Source organism: Nothoprocta perdicaria, unplaced genomic scaffold, assembly GCF_003342845.1.
Source record: "Nothoprocta perdicaria isolate Ctin4 unplaced genomic scaffold, notPer1 scaffold_89, whole genome shotgun sequence".
Taxonomy (NCBI): Eukaryota; Metazoa; Chordata; class Aves; order Tinamiformes; family Tinamidae; genus Nothoprocta; species Nothoprocta perdicaria.
This window is the reverse complement of record NW_020456187.1, coordinates 2635068-2654683: the sequence shown is the minus strand read 5'-3', so window position 1 is coordinate 2654683 and position 19616 is coordinate 2635068. Positions and strand designations below refer to the sequence as shown.

Genomic DNA, 19616 nt, shown 5'->3' with positions numbered 1-19616 from the left:
TGGAAGGGAAATTGCAAGCATAGCCTTAACTTCTGCAAGTAAAAAGAGAAAAGAAGAGGGGAAAAAAAAAAAAAAGCATTTTCCTCAAGACTGTTCTAAAATGCTATAACTGAACTACAAGCTGGGAACCCTTGCTGGGATTAAACCCAGTTCATTTTATTTTCAATATTTGTCCCTTCACGGGGAGGAACAGTGTTTATTCCTGTTGGTGCCTCAAGTTCTAATTTGATAGAAGTCTCCAAAATAAAAAAAAAAAATAAAAATAAAAAAAGCCATTTAATTTCCCTGCCCTGCTTTCTCCGTGAGAGCTGTCTCTCAATTAAATACAGCCATGCACTGATTCATAGCGGGAGGATGAAGCCCCAAGGGTGCATGTTGGTTCTCTTGAGGGAAAAGAACAAGTCTTTAATGCAGAGGTCATTTTTATCAACCTGCATTTTGACAGTTCTCCATTCATCTCATTGGTTTGGCCCTCTATAGTACAATGCACTAAGCAGAGTTTCCTGCTCTGAAGGGGAGACCAGCAGTCCCAGTCAGCCAGCAATGCCCAGCAAAAAGCTTAATGACTTTGTATAACAATCTGCTTTCTGGGGGTGCCCCAGTTATTGGGATAAGGTATATTTTAAAGAGATTTATCCCCAGAATTCTTTGAGAAGACCGCAGAATATGGTTACCTATACTGTGGATAGATCAACTCACCTGTGGAGACACACACGAGTCTTATTTGGAAAACAGAATTTAACGTTGGTCCCTGGATTTGTAGGTTATTTCCCTCACTGCTCAAAATTCCATTCTTGTTTTTGTGACATTCAATATCTGCATTTTTCACTCAAGTTTCCATGGAGCAAATTCCTGCAGGACCTCGGAGAACATTGCAATCCTCTCTGCTCTCTCTTCCCAAGCAGAAAGGAGCTCTGACATGCTTTTGCTGTTAGAAGAACCTGACAGCTTAGTGTGAAAGGTGGGGAGAAAAAATCCCTGGGTGCAGTTTTCTCATACAGGGCATCAGGAAGAGCTGTCCCACACATGCCAAAAGTTAATCCCACCACTTAATGTGCTTTCAGGAGCATGTGCAGGTACCAAGGTGATGGGCACCATCTGAGTACTTGAATAAAATCACCCGTGTGAGGGAAATAAGTTGTGCCGTTTCTCTGGAGCTTAAGTGTTTTGCAAACAACTCGCTGTTGAAATTAATCTCTCTATTTGGGACAAGCTGCAGCTTTTTTTCTGGAGTCTGTCCATTGTGGTAAGCTCCAAAGAAAAGATGCTCTGAATCAGGATGTGCTCAAAGAGGGGCTTGCCTCCAATTTCTGTCAGTTATCAGCCAGGTTGTAAGTTCAGGGAGAAAGGCTTTAGCTGGAGCTGGAAGCAGGTCTTTGTCGCGGGAATTGTCGACAATGTCTCCATATGAGTTTCCTCGCTGTGTCGGCTCCCGAAGAAAAGCTTTTATCCATGGTAATCAGAGTTTATTAAAGGAAGCCAGGAAAAAAAAAATCTTTAGCTGAGATTAAAGGGTTTGTGTAGCTGCACTTGGTGCTGAATGGCCACGCCGGGGCTCCGTTGCTGGGAGTCTGCCTAGTCTGCGCGCGGCCTCTCGTGTCCCGGGAAATGCAGAGCTGGGCCGGCGCAGAGCAAGAGCAAGCACAGGAGCACAGTAATGCAGGGGCATCAGGCAGCCCGCTTAGCCCTGGGCATAAGTAGGCACCTTCCCGGCCAAGTGGAGAGCCACCAATGGTCATCTGAGTCCAACCCAAGGACTCAATAGGTTATGGTTGACCCTCTAGGCAAGAGTGGGTCAACCCTCTCTGTTGGCACCTCTTGTGCCATTCCTTCCTGCTGTTTTGGGGTATGTTTCAGTCCTGCTGTAGATTTTAATGGGTGTTCAGCTCTGATCTCCTGGCTGCAGCAGGGCACGGGTTGGATTTTGCTTCCTTGGCTCTTTCCAGCCAGGTTCTCATGCGTGGCTGCTCTGGGGAGGACCTGAAGACTTGCTGCTGACCTTGCAGTGTCTGGGCTGCTGCTGAACGTGGCTATCATAGGAGATCTGCTGATTCAGATCTGTCTGCCACCTTTTGTGGAAGGGGGACTGTATTTATGTAAGGAGGTCAAACAGGAAGATGTTGTCATTTCTCAAGCTTACCCTAGGACATGTTCTTTTCAGTGGCTGGGAAATACTTCCTCAGATGTAAAGCATCCACCTTTATTTTCTGCCCTTGAAGTTTGCTGTGTTATGAGGATGGATTCAGCACTTCCTGAAGGATGGATTCAGCACATCCTGAAGGATGGATTCAGCACTACTTTTATATGTAGTAACACAAGCACTAGATGAGTTAAAAAGAGTTTGGAAAAATTCTTTCTCTTGAATTTGCTCGCATTCATACTTTTCTCATCCTCATGATCACAGAATTGCAGGTTTTGGACTGTTTCCAGGAGAGATGAGAGTAGGACCAAGCTGCATGTTCTACCTTGGTGGTCTTTAGTACTTTTTGGAAATAGTTAACAACAGTAAACAAATAATTACAGTGTAAAGTAGCATCATAACTTAATTTCCATGAGGTGGAAAACAGTCCTTAACCTGAACTATGTGAATTCAAAGGTTCTTATGGGAAATACATTATTTACAGGCCATAGACTAGAGATCCTAGATCCTAGGGTCCTAGGTCCTAGGAGCAAGACCTTATGTCAGAGCTGACTCTGAGACTTCCTCTGACATTCTCAGTGATGGCTGTGGATAGAGATGGGCTATCCCATAGATAGAGCCTTGTATGAACTTGATGATTTGGGGAGAGGTCTTCCCCTGCTCCATTTTCATGCCCTATAAATGTTCAAATCTGGCATCGCTTTTCTTTTGGAGGAAGAATGATACTTATTTTTGAGAGTTTGGGATGTCATGAAGGTTGTGTAGCATCACTGCTTGAGCTGTGGTCAGAGAAACTAGAAGCAGAATTGCTGCTCTTCAGAGCACCCTTATGATTCCCTTACTCATCCCTGGATCTGTGGGACCTGCATGACCTTCCTGGGGATCTTGGGCATGTTTGTGAAGAGGCTCTTGATGGCAGGCGCCACGTAGAACCATTCAAAGGGACAATCTGGTCTCTCATGGGAGTCCTGCATGCTGGATCATGGTGTCACTGCTGGCTACGTCTTGGGGAAAATGGAAGATGAACCTGGTCATTGTGGGAAGCCAGTATGGGTTTATTTTAGAAATACCCAGAACAAAGTTTAACTCTAGACCTCATTGTCTGTTCAGTGAGGCCTTGTGTTTATTTGTGCCTTTTTTATATATAATTAGTCTCTTACAGGCCAAGCAGTCCGAGAGATGGGGTATGTCTGCCACCAAGTTATTTGTCTTCCCAGCTGCTATAATTGAGCCTGGTCCAGATGTGGGCAACGAAAAGATATATATAAGTCCTTCTGCCTGCTGCATCCTCTAAGGGTAGCATGAACTCTGTGCTATCCTGCAAGCTAAACAACCATCCCTCTGCAGTTATTCATCAATTAAGCCAAATTGCAAATTATAGCCCTTAGAGGCTCCAGGAGTAACTGGGGCTCCAGGATGGAGCACGCAAACAGTATGAGCAGACAGATGAAAAGGAAGGGGTGAGTGCCTGCAGCACACAGGGAGAAAATCCTTCTCCCAGGATTGTTGAGACACTCACTATAAGACAGCAAGATAACCCCAAGCTCCCAGTTTCTTTGCTTCACCCCAAAAGGCTGGTGAGGGGCTGCTCCTGTGCTTGTCTGGTAGTTGCCAACACTGGTAGACTATTGGAGCTCTTCCTTCTGAAGGTCTTTCCTCCGTGAAGTTCATTATGTCTAAAGTGCCCTTGTCCACTGCAAAAATGACTCCTTGCCTAACCTCTCTGGAGTCTCTTTAGTATACAGATCTGACTTTGCAAGGAGAAAGGTTTTCCTCCCCATGTCCCACCCTGAAATGTGGGTGAGAATCACCTCTGTGTCTCAAACACCAATCAGGTTTCTCAGCTGCTTCAGCCTCAAATAATCATGTCTGGAACATATCTCCTTTTTACTCTGTGCTGGCCGCTTGTTTTAACAGGCAGATTTTCTTCTGCTGTAGCAACTGATGTCCCAGGCTCTTTAATGACCTCGGGGCAGATGGCTCCTGTTGCAGAACAGGGGCTTTTAGCTCACTTTTCAGTTTATGGGTCATGGCAGTTTCCATTCCCTTGTCCTGCAGCTGTGCACACTCTGCAAGACTAAGAGGAGAAAAATATAGTAAAATATATAGGTAAGACATATATCTTAGTAGTTTAAAAGAATAATATCCACCCAGGTCCATCTAGTGCCCAATCAAACCAGTGTGTGTCAGAAATATGGATCATAACGTGTAAGTGATGGGAGCCAGTGTTCAGGGTCACCATATGATGTTTCTGAAAGAAGGACTCAAGCAGGGCCAGCTCTTCTCTTCTGACACTCTCTCAAGGATGAGCTCTTTTGAAAGAGGAATCGTTGCGCAGGGAGAGCTCATCCCATTGCTGCTCTATCCATCATAATAAAGGTTATTAAAAGCCCTGCGTGACTGCCCTGCACATCCCTGCAGAGAATCCGCTCTCGCTGGCAAAGCAGAGTCTTGCCAACTCTGCAGCGTAAGCTTAATTTTATTAAATATTTGTTTGACCAGAAAGGAGAAGCAGGACAGGGTAAACACGCTTAAAGTAAATGCGAAGTGACCTTTGGCTGTTGTCTATCAAATGCTCAGGGCTGCTGGGCTAGGGAGGGCGGTGGGAGGTGAGGGTGATCACCCAACTGCCTTGAAATTCTGGCTACTGTGAGAGTTTTGAAATATTTTGGCAGTGAATGCTCTATAGCCCAGGTTTACCCTTTACACTACCACATCTAATGAGTCCACAGGCCAAAAGAAGACAGGATTTATTCACTTTTGTATTTTCTGAAATCAATTTTGGAGTTGTCGTGATCTTAGAAGAATTTGTAGTAGGACTAACTAGCAGGACTGTCAGTAGGGCATTCACTCTGTAAGGCCAGAAAGGGCCAAGGCCATGAAAAGGCTGGAGAAGGAAGATCAAGAGGCAGAGGGATGTGTTGGATGAGAAAAATGAACTTCCACAGTGCAAAGATGGGGATTGGTGATGTGCTCACCAAGGTACAGAAGAGGTTTGAAGTGCTCTGGAGCTCCATCCCCAAGGTAGGGTAGCTTTGTGGTGAGAGCTCATAGAAGGGCAGGACCTGGTGCTCTGTTCCCTCCTTCCTTGGCTGGGTGCTCTCTGTAGATGTGGCTCTGCATGCTGCCAGACCAGACTGTGCTCCAAGCTGGACAGGCATGAGGTAGCTTAGATCTGGAAGCCACAGAGAGCCTGTGTAAACAGACTTGTTCTGGACCAACATCTTCTCGAAAGGATGTTAATGTCAGACTAAAGCTGGCTTCTTCCTGGCTCACTTGGAGTGCTGTAAAGGAGCTCAATATCCATCTGGATCTCTTCATTTAGGCAGGTCCCTGACCTTCTTTAGGCTTCAGTCCTGCATCCAGAAGAGCAGAAGAGTAATCCTTCTCATGTCCTTAGATAGCAAATAAACAATTGGGCCAAAGCTGGTAGTGCAAATGATAATATCACTTGATATTGCTACCATTAGCCTTTCTACACAGATCTGGCACCCAGTGGATTTGTGTGCTGCACCATGGGGCGCATGTTTGTGTAACGGAGGGTAAGAGGCTGCAGATTTATTTTTCTGCTATGTGACTTCTGCTCTTTCTACCAGAATCTTTTCTTTTGGGAGAGTTGCCTTTGTGCTGGATTTAAGTAGAGAGCTCAGAGATGAGAAAGGGAGGATTAGCAATCAAATGCACTCAGATGATGGCATGGTTATGAAGGAAGGAGGAGGAAAAAGTACTCCATAGTAATGAAATTTTGTTTTCTTTTCTCTTTTCTTGTAGGACACAATCTGCCAGGGAATTGATACTTTGAAGACGTTTACACCTTTTGATCCTCATTCTCTTGGGAATACAAACCTTTCCAATCATGTCACCGGCCATGTGGAAATGGACTTGTCTGGTTTCTCACCTCCTGTTATCTGCCACAGTGTCGTCTCCTGCTAAACAGCAGCCACCCCACCCAAAGAGGCCCTTCATCACTTTCACTGGAGACCAAGCAGAGGGGACCTTTAATCACTTGGTGGTTGATGAAAGAACTGGGCACATTTACTTGGGAGCTGTCAACAGGATCTATAAACTCTCCAGTGACTTGAAGGTCCTGGTGACCCATCAGACTGGTCCTGATGAAGATAATCCCAAGTGTTATCCTCCTAGGATAGTCCAAACCTGCAATGAACCTTTGACGTCCACTAACAACATTAACAAAATGCTCCTCATAGACTACAAGGAAAATCGTTTGATAGCCTGTGGGAGTCTTTACCAGGGCATCTGTAAGCTTTTGAGGCTGGATGACCTCTTCAAGCTGGGAGAGCCCTTCCACAAGAAGGAGCATTACCTCTCTGGCGTGAATGAGAGTGGCTCTGTTTTTGGAGTCATCGTTTCTTACAGCAACATGGATGACAAGTTGTTCATTGCCACTGCTGTGGATGGCAAACCTGAGTATTTCCCCACTATTTCCAGCAGGAAGCTCACCAAAAACTCCGAGGCAGATGGGATGTTTGCATACGTCTTCCACGACGAGTTTGTGGCATCTATGATCAAGATCCCCTCGGACACCTTCACCATCATCCCTGACTTTGATATCTACTACATCTATGGCTTTAGCAGTGGTAACTTTGTCTATTTCCTAACTTTGCAACCTGAGATGATTTCGCCACCTGGTTCTACCACGAAGGAGCAGGTTTACACCTCCAAGCTGGTGCGATTGTGCAAGGAGGACACAGCTTTCAACTCCTATGTTGAGGTGCCCATTGGCTGTGAGAAGAATGGGGTGGAGTACCGGTTGCTTCAGGCAGCCTACTTGTCCAAGGCTGGAGCTATCTTAGCAAGGTCTTTGGGTGTCAGCCCTGAGGATGATATCCTCTTCACAGTCTTCTCCAAAGGTCAGAAAAGGAAGATGAAGTCCTTGGATGAGTCTGCTCTTTGCATCTTTGTCCTGAAGAAGATCAATGACCGCATCAAAGACAGACTACAGTCGTGCTACAGGGGTGAGGGAACGTTAGATCTGGCATGGCTCAAAGTCAAGGACATTCCCTGTAGCAGTGCGGTAAGTCAAGCATCCAAACACCCAAGTTTAACTTCTTCATGTGCCTATAGAGTGGGGGAGCTTAGAGCATGGCGCAGTGATTAGGGCGAGGAGCCGAAGCCCACTTCATTTTAAACCTAGTTCTGCCTCCAGCTCACCACATGACCTGATTTAATCAGTTCATACCTTAGTTTTCTTGAGGATGAGCTGGTAGAAGGTATCACTTTCTGACTTCCCAGAGATGTTATGGTTACTAATGAATTAAGCCAAGGGGCCTTGCAGTCTTTAAAAGGAATTGGCCTGCTTTTGCTTTTTCACTATGCGATTCATTAGGGGTGAAATCATGCTTCCTTCTGAAGTCTTGGCTCATAGCTTCACCAAAATAGGATTTAGATAATGTCAGTGCCTTGTGCTGGTTTCCGTGTCTTCTGGTGGAATTTTATCTCCCTGAGTTGGAGCTGGAGTAGGATTTGTTCAAGGAGCTTTGTGAAGTCAGGGCTTCATCCCTTCTAGGGCTAAGAAGCACTGGTCATTAACCATCAAAGTCCCTTGTCTTCCTGTTTCCAGTCAGCTCCACACTGTCTGGGCACTGAAAACTTAAGACCTGGCTACAAATCAAGGTTTAAATGCTGCAAGATTTAAGGATAAGACTCGGGGGAGAGGTTGATCTACTTGACCTGCAAATGGTCTTAAGGAAGTGTTTGAGTTTACTCTGCGAGTTCAGTAAAGTGCCATTGCAGAAGCCCGTGTCAGCCCAGCTGGTGCAGGACTGCCTTTGATGTAAAGCACAGAAATCAGCATTGCAGCCTGCACTGCGTGCTGGCTGCTGGAATAGTCGCCTCTCTGGGCTTTGATTTCCTCTCTTAATGAGCTCTTTCAAGTGAGAAGCAAGTTCAAGTCTCAGCAAAGGGAACACGGGGAAACACCAGGGCACTTTCCAGCCCCACAATCTCATGAAGGCTGATCCAGATCTACTACGTCCCAATTCCCCTCTACACCTGTGTCCTCTGCAGCATCCTGTGAGTTCAGGCCCCTCTTGCAGCCCCACGTGGGATCTCTTCTCTCCAGACCTGTCTTTGTGGCAAAACTCCCTGTGGAGCATTGCCCAGTGAGTCAGGCTTTACCCAAATCTGGCTTTGATTTTTTTGTTGTTTTGCCTCAAGGCCTCTGCACATTCAGAGAGCTGCCTGTAGATTTAAGCAGAGAGTTTCCTGCTGGAGCTACTTTCTTGCTGTGCATTTGCAGGTCTGCTCTGCTTGTGCTCCATATAGATGCTTTTAGTGTTGGGTCTCTAGAATCAGGAGGCTTGGAACCTAGTTCCTGTGGCTTTAGACAGGTGCAAAAAGGCCAGCAACTCTCTTGTGCCCCTTTTGGTGGCTCCTGGATGATAAGAATTGGAGGGACAGGCCTGCAGAGGTTGGGAAAAACACAAGGAACAGGGGACTGTGTGACACAAGGCAGGGAAAACCACTAGATCGTCTTTGTGACTGCATTTCTTCACTGCAAAGTAAAGACACTAATGTTTCCCACCTGGAAAAAGAGCTTGGGGAGCTCTGAAAAAAAAAATCTGAAAAATGTAACTGTGGGCTGTACCCTCCTTAAATGGAGTTTACTTACAGCTGCTGGCAAGCCCTGTCCGAGCTTTGCTGTGCTGCCCGAGGGAAGAGGAATTACTGGCTTGGCTGCTATAGGGTTTGCAGAGTCCAGCCGGTAAGCCTGGAAAACATTTGGTGGCTGGTGAAGTGTTTTAGAGGCTGGATGCTTGTCAGTGAGGGCCTTGTCTCCTCTGCTGAGGTCCTGGTTGCCCTTGCACCGCTGCTTTCTCTCTTAGCACGTGCACTTGTAGCAGGTCTGAAAGCAATTACGGTGCCACCAGAGTGATTTTGCTGGGTTATGTGGGTGTCAGATATTTCCCTGCTAGTGCAGATAGAAGTTTAATCTGCCTGTGCTAAAGGTTGAGACTGAACTTCAACTTTGCTGCCCTCCAGCCACTGGAACTCTGCATGTGAACAGATACAACTGATAGGCTTGGAGGGGAGCAGATGGGTAGGGAGAAGCAGTGGGAAATCTCCATCGAGCATCTAACAGAGAATCACTGTTAGAAGACCTATTCCAGCATTTCTTCGTGGTATTAACAGCAGGTTCTGGAGCAGGGCACACCACACTGCCCTTGTATCCAGGTGCATGCTCAGGTCTGGCTTTTGCATTGCTTATTTTCCTAGCAGGGCAATAACTGACTCAGGGAGGGTCTGTGTGTGAATCCGCTGCTGTTCCTGCTTTGGCGTAGTGCTTGTTCAAGGCCACTTCAGGGCAACTGAAGTCTCCCGGGGACCATTCCTGGCACGGCTTCCCTAGCCTGCAATGTGCGCACAAATAAGCGCAGGGAGGTGGCGGAGCTTGGTCGGGAAAGTGCAGAGTCTGCAGCTTCTCCGGGCAGGTAGCTTTGCTGGTGCAGCTGGAGCTGGGACAGCTGAGGTCAGGTAGGACCTGGCAGCAAGCTGGCCTGAAAGCACCATGCCACGGTCAGCCTGTATTGGGAGATGCTGGGTCTCCAGCTGTTCTGCAGAACTGGATGTCCTTGAGGCTTGCCCTGCTCTGGTTTGCAAGCCCGGCGTGATGGCACAGGGCTGAAGCACAACTGCATAATGAGTCTGTGCTTCTCTCGTGCTGACAGTGCATGTACATGGGAACTAAACCAGGAGCTGCAGGTTTTAGCAGTGCAACAGTAGATCTTTTGGGCTGGAAAATGCAAAAGCCCATAAATGAATGGAGGAGGATCATCAATGCATGTTCCCGTTTTCATCCCTGTGTTGTAGCCGTCCTCCTCTTAATCTTCAGTATAAATCAAAGAAACTCGATCAATTTTTATGACTGGGCAGCTGATTTGCAAATTGCTGATGTTCATTCAGGTGATGAATAGTTCCAGGTAATACCTCTCTGCTTTCCTTCCCTGTCCGGACCTTGCAAATACCTGATAATAACTTACAGCTGAATGGTAATACTTGACCCTAAATGCTTAGAAATTCATGCAATCAGAGAAAAATGGGGCTGGGAAAAAAGAGTCTTATGAGGTCATCTGGTTTGCCCTTCTGCCTTACTTATAGCATTCCTGACAGATGTTTGTCTCACCTGCTCTTAACCTCCTGTGATAGAGTTACCTCTCTCCCCCAGATGATCTGTCTTTGCTACTAGGAAGCTTTTCCTTATGTCTAATCTAAATCTCCTTTCCTGATATTGAAGTCCTTACTACTTTTCTAGCCACAGAGGCCACATTCGTCCCCTTCCTCTGTCTAGCAACTGCTTTGCACATCGCTGAAATGCGACAGCTCCCTGTGGTGCAGCACGATGCATCAATCTCTGCAGCACGGCAAGCCAGGCTGTGTACGAGTGCAGCGTGTTTGCAGAAGGAACCATTGCTCTGGGAAGGAGGAAAATAAAAAAGGTGTTTTAGAACTGGAAACAATCTTCATGTGGTGTAAAAGAAATTCTGTGGTTCAAGCATGTTGCCCAAGTTCTGTAACTAACCAAAAGCACTTTTGATACCATTGATGGATTTCTTCAAAAAAAAAAAAAAAAAAAAAAAAAAACCCAAAGCCAGTCTGGAGCAGGATGGAATTGAAAATGGGGCATTTCAGTGCAGAACTTGATCACTGACTGATTTGCAATAGTACGGAATAGGATTCAGTAATATAGAACAGCATTCCATTCAGTAGTATGGAATGTGGAAATGGATAGGAATAGTATATGGGATAGGATATCCAAGCGTGGAGGAAGAAGAGAGTGTGTCAGGGTCTACTGGAGGAGTAGAGATCCTTGCTGGAGCCCTGGCTTGCAATGAAGCTCCAAATACCACATCTTGCCAGCATGTCATTCCAGACGTCAGCTTAGGAACTGGTTTTAACCCAGGACTGTTATCCTGGGGACATCCCAGTCTCTTCATCAGACTGATGTGACTCCCAGCACCACCTGTCTCACTGCAGACTAGCGAACTCCAGTCCCTGAAATGAAAAGGTGTCACCTCCATCACTGTAGCTTTTACCGGATACACAGTGCAAATATCTGTCCAAGATAATCAAAGTGTCTGTCCCCAGCTATTGCCTGGCTTCTGTCTGATGCTGGTATTTTCTTTTTCTTTTGGCAGGAAATGGAGTTTGACTGTTCAAATTACTGTATTCAGTCTCTTCCTGTTTTTCATGGCAGCGTTGTCACTTGAGGGAGAAAAGAAATGTTTTTGAAGCTGACCAGCCAACAAAAGGCCTTGTGTAAAGAGCTGGGCAATATTTTTCCAACACTTTGCTAATGGAGGGCATGTGAGGTGGTGCATTTGGGAGTCGAGTTGCTGGCTGCTCAGCGGCTTGGCTATGAAGGCTGCTTCTGAGAAGATGCTTTGAGGCTCTGCTGCAGCGAGCGGTGCCCAGACTCTGTTTGTCTTTTTCCTCTCCTTAGTCATCTTCTTGCTTCCCTTGCAGCCCATCTCAGATGCTCCATGGCGTAGGGGTGCTGCTCAGCTGCTGGGATATCAAACCTGCTTCATGCTATTAGGCTAGGATGGGACAACATCCCTAGCCCTGGTGACAGAGAGCTGTGCATACGGTCTAAGATAAGGTCAGCTTGAGTCCTGATGCTGGTGGCAATGGGTTGGCTGCTATTTTCCTACAGGTTGCCCATTTCTTTAGTTTCTTCCTCCTCCCGGGCGTTCATCAGCTTGTATTTTGTCGTCTCTAGTGTTAGCCACACACAAGTCCGACCAAACACCTCTGAGATGCCAGGAAGGGGAGCAGCATTATGTCCTTTTTACAAGAGGGGTTGCTAAAGCACAGGGAAATGTGGATTTGCAGCTCGGCTCCTGAATCCTCGTGCTGTGTCCAAAGATCCCGATTTCTAGGGGAAGAGGGAATAACATCCTTGCTGTTGGGACTCTCTCTGGCAAGGGTGATAGCAAAACAGAGTCCTTTAAAATGAGGGACATGTCCTGGAGTTACTGGAAAAGGACAAGGGACATTTCAGGGGGCTAAGAAAAAAAGTAGTTTTATCAATCAATAATAATAACAACAGCAAAAAAAGTTGAAGAGTTACTGCCTCTACCTGCCATTTACCCCATGATTTTCCCTTAAAAGAGAAATGTTGGGGTGAAGCAGAATGCTATTAATTTTGTCCTGATAAAAAGGGAGTCCCACGTGGTGGTGTTTCTCTGACATTTTCCATGGCAGCGCCTGCCCTCTCCTCCCGCCGGGATTGCGGGTATGTGAGCCGGCCTCCTTCCCTGGGGAATGACTCACGGTCACAGGAGTGAGCTATCAGTTTCATTAGACCTCCTAGTGTCCACGGGCTATCCTGCAGGGTCAAGGCCCTTTGTGCCAAGCAAGGTAGGTCCACTTTTGGTCCACTTCTCATAGAAGCTACATATGAGAGTTTTTTGCTCCTTTAGTCCAAATCATGCAGGCTTAGGTTGGGACCTGACGGTCCTCCTGGGTTTCCTCCTTGCTAGTTTGCTATGTCCTCTTAACAGCATGCTCCTAGCCGAGATCAAAACAAGTCATATTTAATCCAAAACTGAAAGCTTGTGTTTCCACCTTCCTGGGAGATCTACTTTCAGGACCCTTGAAGTTTAGATGGCTGCTTGCTAATCTCAGTGAACTTGCGTGATTTCTTGCAGTGTCTCCATCTCTAGATGATGCTTCCCCTGCAAAGCTAATGGTGCTTTGGGAAGAAAGACACTTCCCTGGTGAGGAATATAATTGCCTTGTTATGTGGGGCAGCTCTGGCAAGAACAGAGCAAGGGGCTCTCTGTCAGTGTGGTCGATATTTCCTGTGATTATTATCCTCATGGATGTGAACACGGATGCTTAGTGCAGTGCTCTGCAGAGAGCAGATGAATTTAAATCTCTCTCTGCTCTGAGCAAGGTTTTAGCCCCTCTGCAACCAGAGCTAGCAAGACCCTTCACCTCTTCCTCTGGGAGGTGACTGGGCTCATTAATTAACATTAATTTGTTTATCAGCATTCTCAGGGTTCATGATCTGCCAGGGATAGGGCAGCTAAGGCGCAGTGGACTTGCAAGGTCTCAGTGTTGGGTGAGCACAAGTCTTCTCCAATAACTGCACGAGCTCTCAGTTCAGCCTGGGCAGAGCTGCTGGCAACGACCCATCCTTCCGGACATCCTCAAAAGGCCTCAAAAACAACAACCTGAGGAGCACTTCTCTTGCACGACGTCTCAGGCACTGCATGGGGTCCTCTCCACATTTTCCACATCTCTGCTTTGAGCCGTCAGGAATAAGCACACTTCCCGGTATCTGCAAAGTACTTGGCACTCCAGGCAGGAAAAGTGGCTTTGGAGGCCCTGGGGAGGAGAAAAACAACAACAAAAAAAGCCACCCTCTTAAACCTCTAAATAAAGCAGAGCTTGTACTTAAGTGCCATAAATCAGGGCCTAATTGCATGGAGAGGATGATTGCGTTTGAGGCGTTAAGTGCGTTCCTCGGTATTAAACACCTGTCCTTGAAGGGATACCTCCAGATCAGTGCGCACGCATAAGTGATCCTGACTGCAATTAATTCCCTTCTTATCATATGGGATAAGATACACTTATGATAAGACCCCGCAGCCCCTCCTTCCCAAATCCTTTGCTTTATTCTCTTAAAAGAGAGAGGAAAAAAAAAGGAAAGAAAAGCAAGCTTTGGAAAGGGCCTCCTTCATGAACACTTTCATTTACTTCCCAAATATAAGGAAAGAGGAAACCCTATAGCTTGGAAAGAGGAAACCCTATAGCTTTAAGTGGCCAGGAGCCCACCCTGTGCTGTTCCCCCTTGCTCCTCGTGTCTGCTGGACCCTGCTTGCACAAAATGCTCTTTGAGGACAGCACAGGGCCTGGGGCTGCCAATAGACCATTGTGTCTGTGATATTTCAGGCTCAGCTCTCTCCCCCAGTTGTTGTCCCCCTTGGAGAGCCCGGGCTCCACTTCAGCATCTCTGAGCATCCCAAGTTCCTTGGTGGAACCTGGTGGCCACTCCTGCAGGTGAGCCCGGCACTGGCTTCTCCACAGCTCTTTGTCCCAAAGATACAACAGTGCCTCCATGGGAGCTCAATTCTCCCTGCCAACAACTTTTTGTATGTGGTCGAGCAGTGTGGACACACGTGGCTCTGCCTCTGAGGGCTCCTGTGGATCTCCTTGCATTTGCTTGCTTGCTGGATGATCAGCTCCTTTGCAAACCTGACCTCATCTTGCCCTGAAGTGAGGTTGCTCAGCAGGCCAGGGGGAATGCTTATGCAACAGCTTTTCAAAATTTTATTTTATTTTATTTTATTTTATTTTATTTTATTTTATTTTATTTTATTTTATTTTATTTTATTTTATTTTATTTTATTTTATTTTATTTTATTTTATTTTATTTTATTTTATTTTATTTTATTTTTTAAGAAAAAGCAGCGAGCAGAACCCAGCCATCCTGGAAGAAGTCAGAAGCAAAATAAGTTCAGCTACTTGCATGAATCCAACGCTATTTAAAGAATCTTCAGGCTGGGGGCTGGCGAATGCTGGGGCTTGTACAATAAAGACTCTGTTGAGGACGGGAGTCGAGAGTATGCTGTTGTTTTATGGGACAAATCCTACACGGACTGTCTCCTATAGCTTGGAGAAACAGCTAAGTAGCTACTGGGAGTAGTCCTTTGTGGTGTCTGTATTTCATATTCCATCACATGCATAAAATTTTTTTTTCTTTTTTTTTTCTCCCAAAATAATCAAGTTTACACATTTCCCCAATAAAGCTGTATCTGGAGGTGCCCACTGCATTGGGTGGGATTTGTACAAACGCTAAAGGATAGACAATGTCAAGAGTCGAGATGGAGAAGGGCTGCTGTCCCTGCAGAGAAATGACCAAATCTCACCTGAGCCTACTTCTACTCCTAGCTAGGTCAGATGTTGGACAGTCCCAGCCTTACATCAATGAGGAGATTTTGCAGTGCAATTCCCAGTGCCTCCAAATCGTCCCTGTTCCAGCAACGTCTGCTCACATAAATCTATTAACTACCAACTGTTGCAGCCCCAATATTTCTGCTCTGGAGTGCAGATTCAGTTGAAACAATGGTTGAAGTAGTTGAAGAAGCACTTGGAGCACAGGGAAGGCGAGACACCCCAGATCCGTGTCCATCTAAATGGTGACTCCACTGTGAGTCAGAGAGACCTCTGTTTCCCCCATGCCACATTGGATCTGGCATCACCAGTGGAGCATGTGGGTGACACTAAATCAGTAGAACAACATCGTATTTTCCCCATTCCAATGCCATTAGCTTGCCCTTGTCCCCGCTCCAAAATATAATAGGATTTGCTCAGCTGGTTTATCCTGCAAGCAGGTGTCATTAGCCAGGCGCATAGGCAGGGGGAGAGGCAGCTTGGGATGGAGCATAAAAAACTCCTCCTCCTAATGAGGGGGTGACCCAGCACTTACTGCCATTAAATCACAGCTATGGGGTGGGATTCTGAGCCAAGGGACACAGGGATGCAATTGTGGTGGTGTTGCCGCTCCAGAGGGCAGGCTGCAGCCTTCCAGTGCTTTTCAGACGCAGGGAGAGTGAATTGATGCTCTGCTGACATGAGCACACTGCATTTCTCAAGTACCCAGATAGAGGCAGCAAATGGGAGCTTTTTCTTCCCACTGCTCAAATGCTTTATTCTGTGGTTTAAACTCTTTGCATTCATTTTTTTTTTTTTCCCCCCTGAGATGATAGGACAGGCTCAGCTCGGTTCTCCCCGATGCGGATGCACAACCCTTGAGCTCGGCACAGCTTGCTGCTCTTTGCTGAGCAACCCGTGGCCCATCCAGGTCCTATTTCCCTGTGCTGAAAAGCAACAGCACATACAAGTCGCTCATTACAACACTTAGCTTACCTTCGCAGGGCCGTGTTGAGGCTTAATTAATGCTTTTAAGCAGCTCTGGGATCCCCAGGCAAAGGTGCTGCCTGCATGCAAAGAAGCATTGTTGTTTAATTTACATTGTGTCGGTGTGCACAGCGCGTTGCAGCCCCAAATGATAATTTTGTCTGTGTAGCAAAATAATAATTATAGTAGTTGTGATTCAGCAGCGAGTCTCTGGTGATGCCGTCGGAGAGGAGGCAGCTGGACGCTATCCGGCGAGGTGCCGGTGTGCACTGCTGGAATAGGAATGAGGGGTGTCTCTCAGCTGCCAGAAATGCTCCTTCCCGTGCCAGGTTTAACCCTTCCACTGCCAGATTGCAGCCTGGAAAATTATCCGGGCATACTGCCTGCAAAACGGGAAGCAAGTCAGCAAAAGAAGGCTCCTGCATAGCATTGCGTGGATTAAATGGCAATGATATTCCCACAGAAACCTCAACACTGGCTGTTGCATCCTGGTGAAAATGGACGTGTGATTTGGCAGTTTTGGGTAGGGATGTCTCTTTGAGTAGCGACTCTGTTGGGCAGATATGCCTGAGGGAATGCCGTGCTGCAGCAAGGATGTGCAGGATTGCAGGGACACAGGTAGAGAGGACAAACCCGGTGCCTTCTTGCACCTCTCCAGTTGATGTCTGCAGGAATTTGTTTTATGCCAACCCGGAACAGGTCATGGAAATCCTCTAGGGTGAAATGCAGCAGCTGGCTGAAAGAGCACTTCTCCCTCTTCCAGAATTATCATTTGCTTGCACAGTGCATCCTTTTCACTCCAGATTTTCTCTCTCCGGGGCTATCCCCACCTCGGCTCAGGGGAAGTGAAGTGCCACCACGTTTCAGGTGCGTAACACGCAGTTTTGCTGTTGGAGTATGTTCTTACAAAAGAGCTCCAGCAGCTTATTTGATCAATACTTCACTTTTGAAAAATCCCTAAATGCTTATTTACCCAATGAACCATGGCAGTTTCAAAGGTAGAGTCTCCACACTCAATAATCTCTCTCCCTTTTTGGGGGGGGGTGTGTGTGAAATTTTTTAAGTGATTTTTTAAAGCTCATGGAAAGCACTAAGCTGAGAGCTGCAGAGATTATATTCCTCTATTTATCCTTCAATACCTCATCCATATGATCCTCCAGCCTTCAAGCCAGCAGGGTTAAGTTTTTGGAATGGCAGAACTCAGCTTCCTTTTACAGTCACAGTTGCTCTTCTCCAGGTCCTGTCCATATGTCCTATTTGTAGGTGCAATTCCCATCTTTAAGGGAATGATGGAGATGAACCTCAGTGATCTAGTTTTCCCCCCAGTTGCATGGGTTATATTTGGCATAGTAATGTCTGAATTTTTTTTGAGGGAGTGGAAATGCCTTATGCAAAGGGGAGATTTGGCTCACACAGCGAGGGCATTTTCTATCTGGGAGTGTTTCATGCTCTGCGTTGCTGCTGGACAGACTGTCCTCTTTTCCTGCTTGTCTAAGAGGCTTCGGTTGGAAGCAAGGTACTTGAAATGTCACTTAAATTACAATATCCAAACATATAGAATATAAATGCCACTGCGAAATATGCCCAGACATTTGAGTGTTCTGCATCTTATCATGCTTATCTTGATGTGGTACGATGGCTTTCTGCAGCAGCCACTTGGAGATGAAGTGGATGGTAGGATCTGAAGGATGTGGTAAAGCTGGTATCTATACACTACCTGGCAGTAACATGAAATAATAAACTGTTGGTGTTTCAGACTGGATATCTAATTACACATTCACTTGTAATGGTGCCTGGAGTGTTCTCTTCTAACCCAGCATGCAAATATGTCTTTTTATCAAGGAGAAATGTTGGATCAGAGGCCTGTAGACTTAATTTCTGTACTGGGCTTTTCTGGATAATCAGTATTGGACTTTCTCCCAAGGAGGATATGTTCCAGAGGCTGTTTCCCTCTGATTTTTTTTGGTGTTGTTTCCAGAGCAGAAATGGTGCTGCTGACCAGTGCCTAAGAAATGTGCATAGGAAGAATGGGATTAACTTGGAAAACAAATCATGGGCGGAGAAGCATTTGCACTTTCTGCCCGCTAGCTCACGGTGACTATGAAACTGGGGTCAGAAGACCTTGAAAGCTGTGGTCTGCATCTCCAGGGTCTACAGCAGGAAATAAAAACAGCAGACCTACCACCAGCATTGCTTAAATTTTGCAACATTGGGGTATAGAAAATGTTTAGGAGTTCACTGATCAATGCAGGTTGAAGACACTATGCTGTATGTATCTTTCGACACAAGAATTAAGAAAGTTAAGATGCAGATGATGCTAAATTTATAGCAACAATTAATAGCTGCTAATAACCAGTTCATTCTGTAAAGCAAAAGACCTGAAGGCTAAAGGAACCTGTTGGTCTCTCTAAGAGAGGCAGCCTCCTCTTCAGGAAATTGCAAATTTTATGATGTGGAGGTGCATGGTATAGACTTGGAAGTCAAACGCTCACAGTACAGCAGGAACATAAAGGAGGGCATAAAATGTCTGCATCACATTAAGATTCTGCACACTCTGGAAACTAGACACCAGTCCTTGAACTGATGCTTAAAACTACAGACCTAAAAAAACTAACACTTGTACAAGTCCTAGTCAATTTGAGTAACTTTCCCCCTGTTCTTGCATTCCTGAATTATGTTTGAGTGAAAACCTCTTAGCATAGTGGGTACAATTTCCCTGTGATTGGTAAAGTTACTGTAACTGCACTGTCATTTGTATATGGTGACATGTAATTGCGTGGTAACCACTGCTGCGGTTGCACAAGTGAAAAGCAGTGTGCAATTATAATGTATTTCTGAACGCTGGATCTTTATCCAACTTCCATTATATCACAGAGCACCCTGGGGAAACGACATTGGGTATTTTTGTATTTCTTTAGACTGTAAACTCGCCACTGAGGAGTGGTTCAACTGGTGAACTATGTTATCTTTGGTTAGTGGCCCAGTGTTCCCATCATTTTGCCCACAAAAATTCCTGGTCACTTTGAATTCCAGATGACAATGGCCTATCACTGTTGGTAGTCAACCAACACTGAGTCAACCCATAGGGTTTTTTTCCTGACTCATTGTCAGGAATGAATGTGATGGTGTCATTTACCCAGTTATGTGAATGATGTGGCACTAGGGTGAAAGCCAGAGGTGGGGACTTTGGTCCTGCACCAGGACCTCATGGCTAGACACAGCCAATGGTCTGGAGTTAGACATGGCCTGAAATTGGTAAACCAAGCAACAAAGTCCAGTATAATGCCATCATAGAGACAGCAAACAAGAAAAGCACAAGCCTTGAGTAGAAAACTTCTGCTAGTGGAGCTGGGGTTAAAAGAAGTGCGTTTTGTAGGGATGTGATTTGCCCTGGCTAGGGATTTATGGCTCATCTCTGTATTCCCGAGGATCTTCACGCTAAATTCCCTAGCTTATGCCTCTTTGGGTACTAGGAGGTTCCTAAGCACAGTTTTTCCTAGACCTTCTGTCTCTAAATCTTTAAAACTTCCATTTGAATGGGCTATGTGACCACCTATCACCCAAAAACACAGTCCTTGCAGTTGAGAAG

The 19616-nt window shown here is 46.0% G+C and overlaps 1 protein-coding gene across 1 annotated transcript in view; it reads left to right on the top strand.

Moving 5' to 3' along the window:
- Positions 1–19616, top strand: part of PLXNA4 (plexin A4) — a 406841-nt gene that overhangs the window by 17882 nt on the left and 369343 nt on the right. The window contains exon 2 of the mRNA XM_026052424.1: positions 5912–7175. Coding sequence (XP_025908209.1) covers positions 5997–7175 — 1179 coding nt within the window. The 5' untranslated portion in view covers positions 5912–5996. The remainder of the gene's footprint in view (positions 1–5911; positions 7176–19616) is intronic.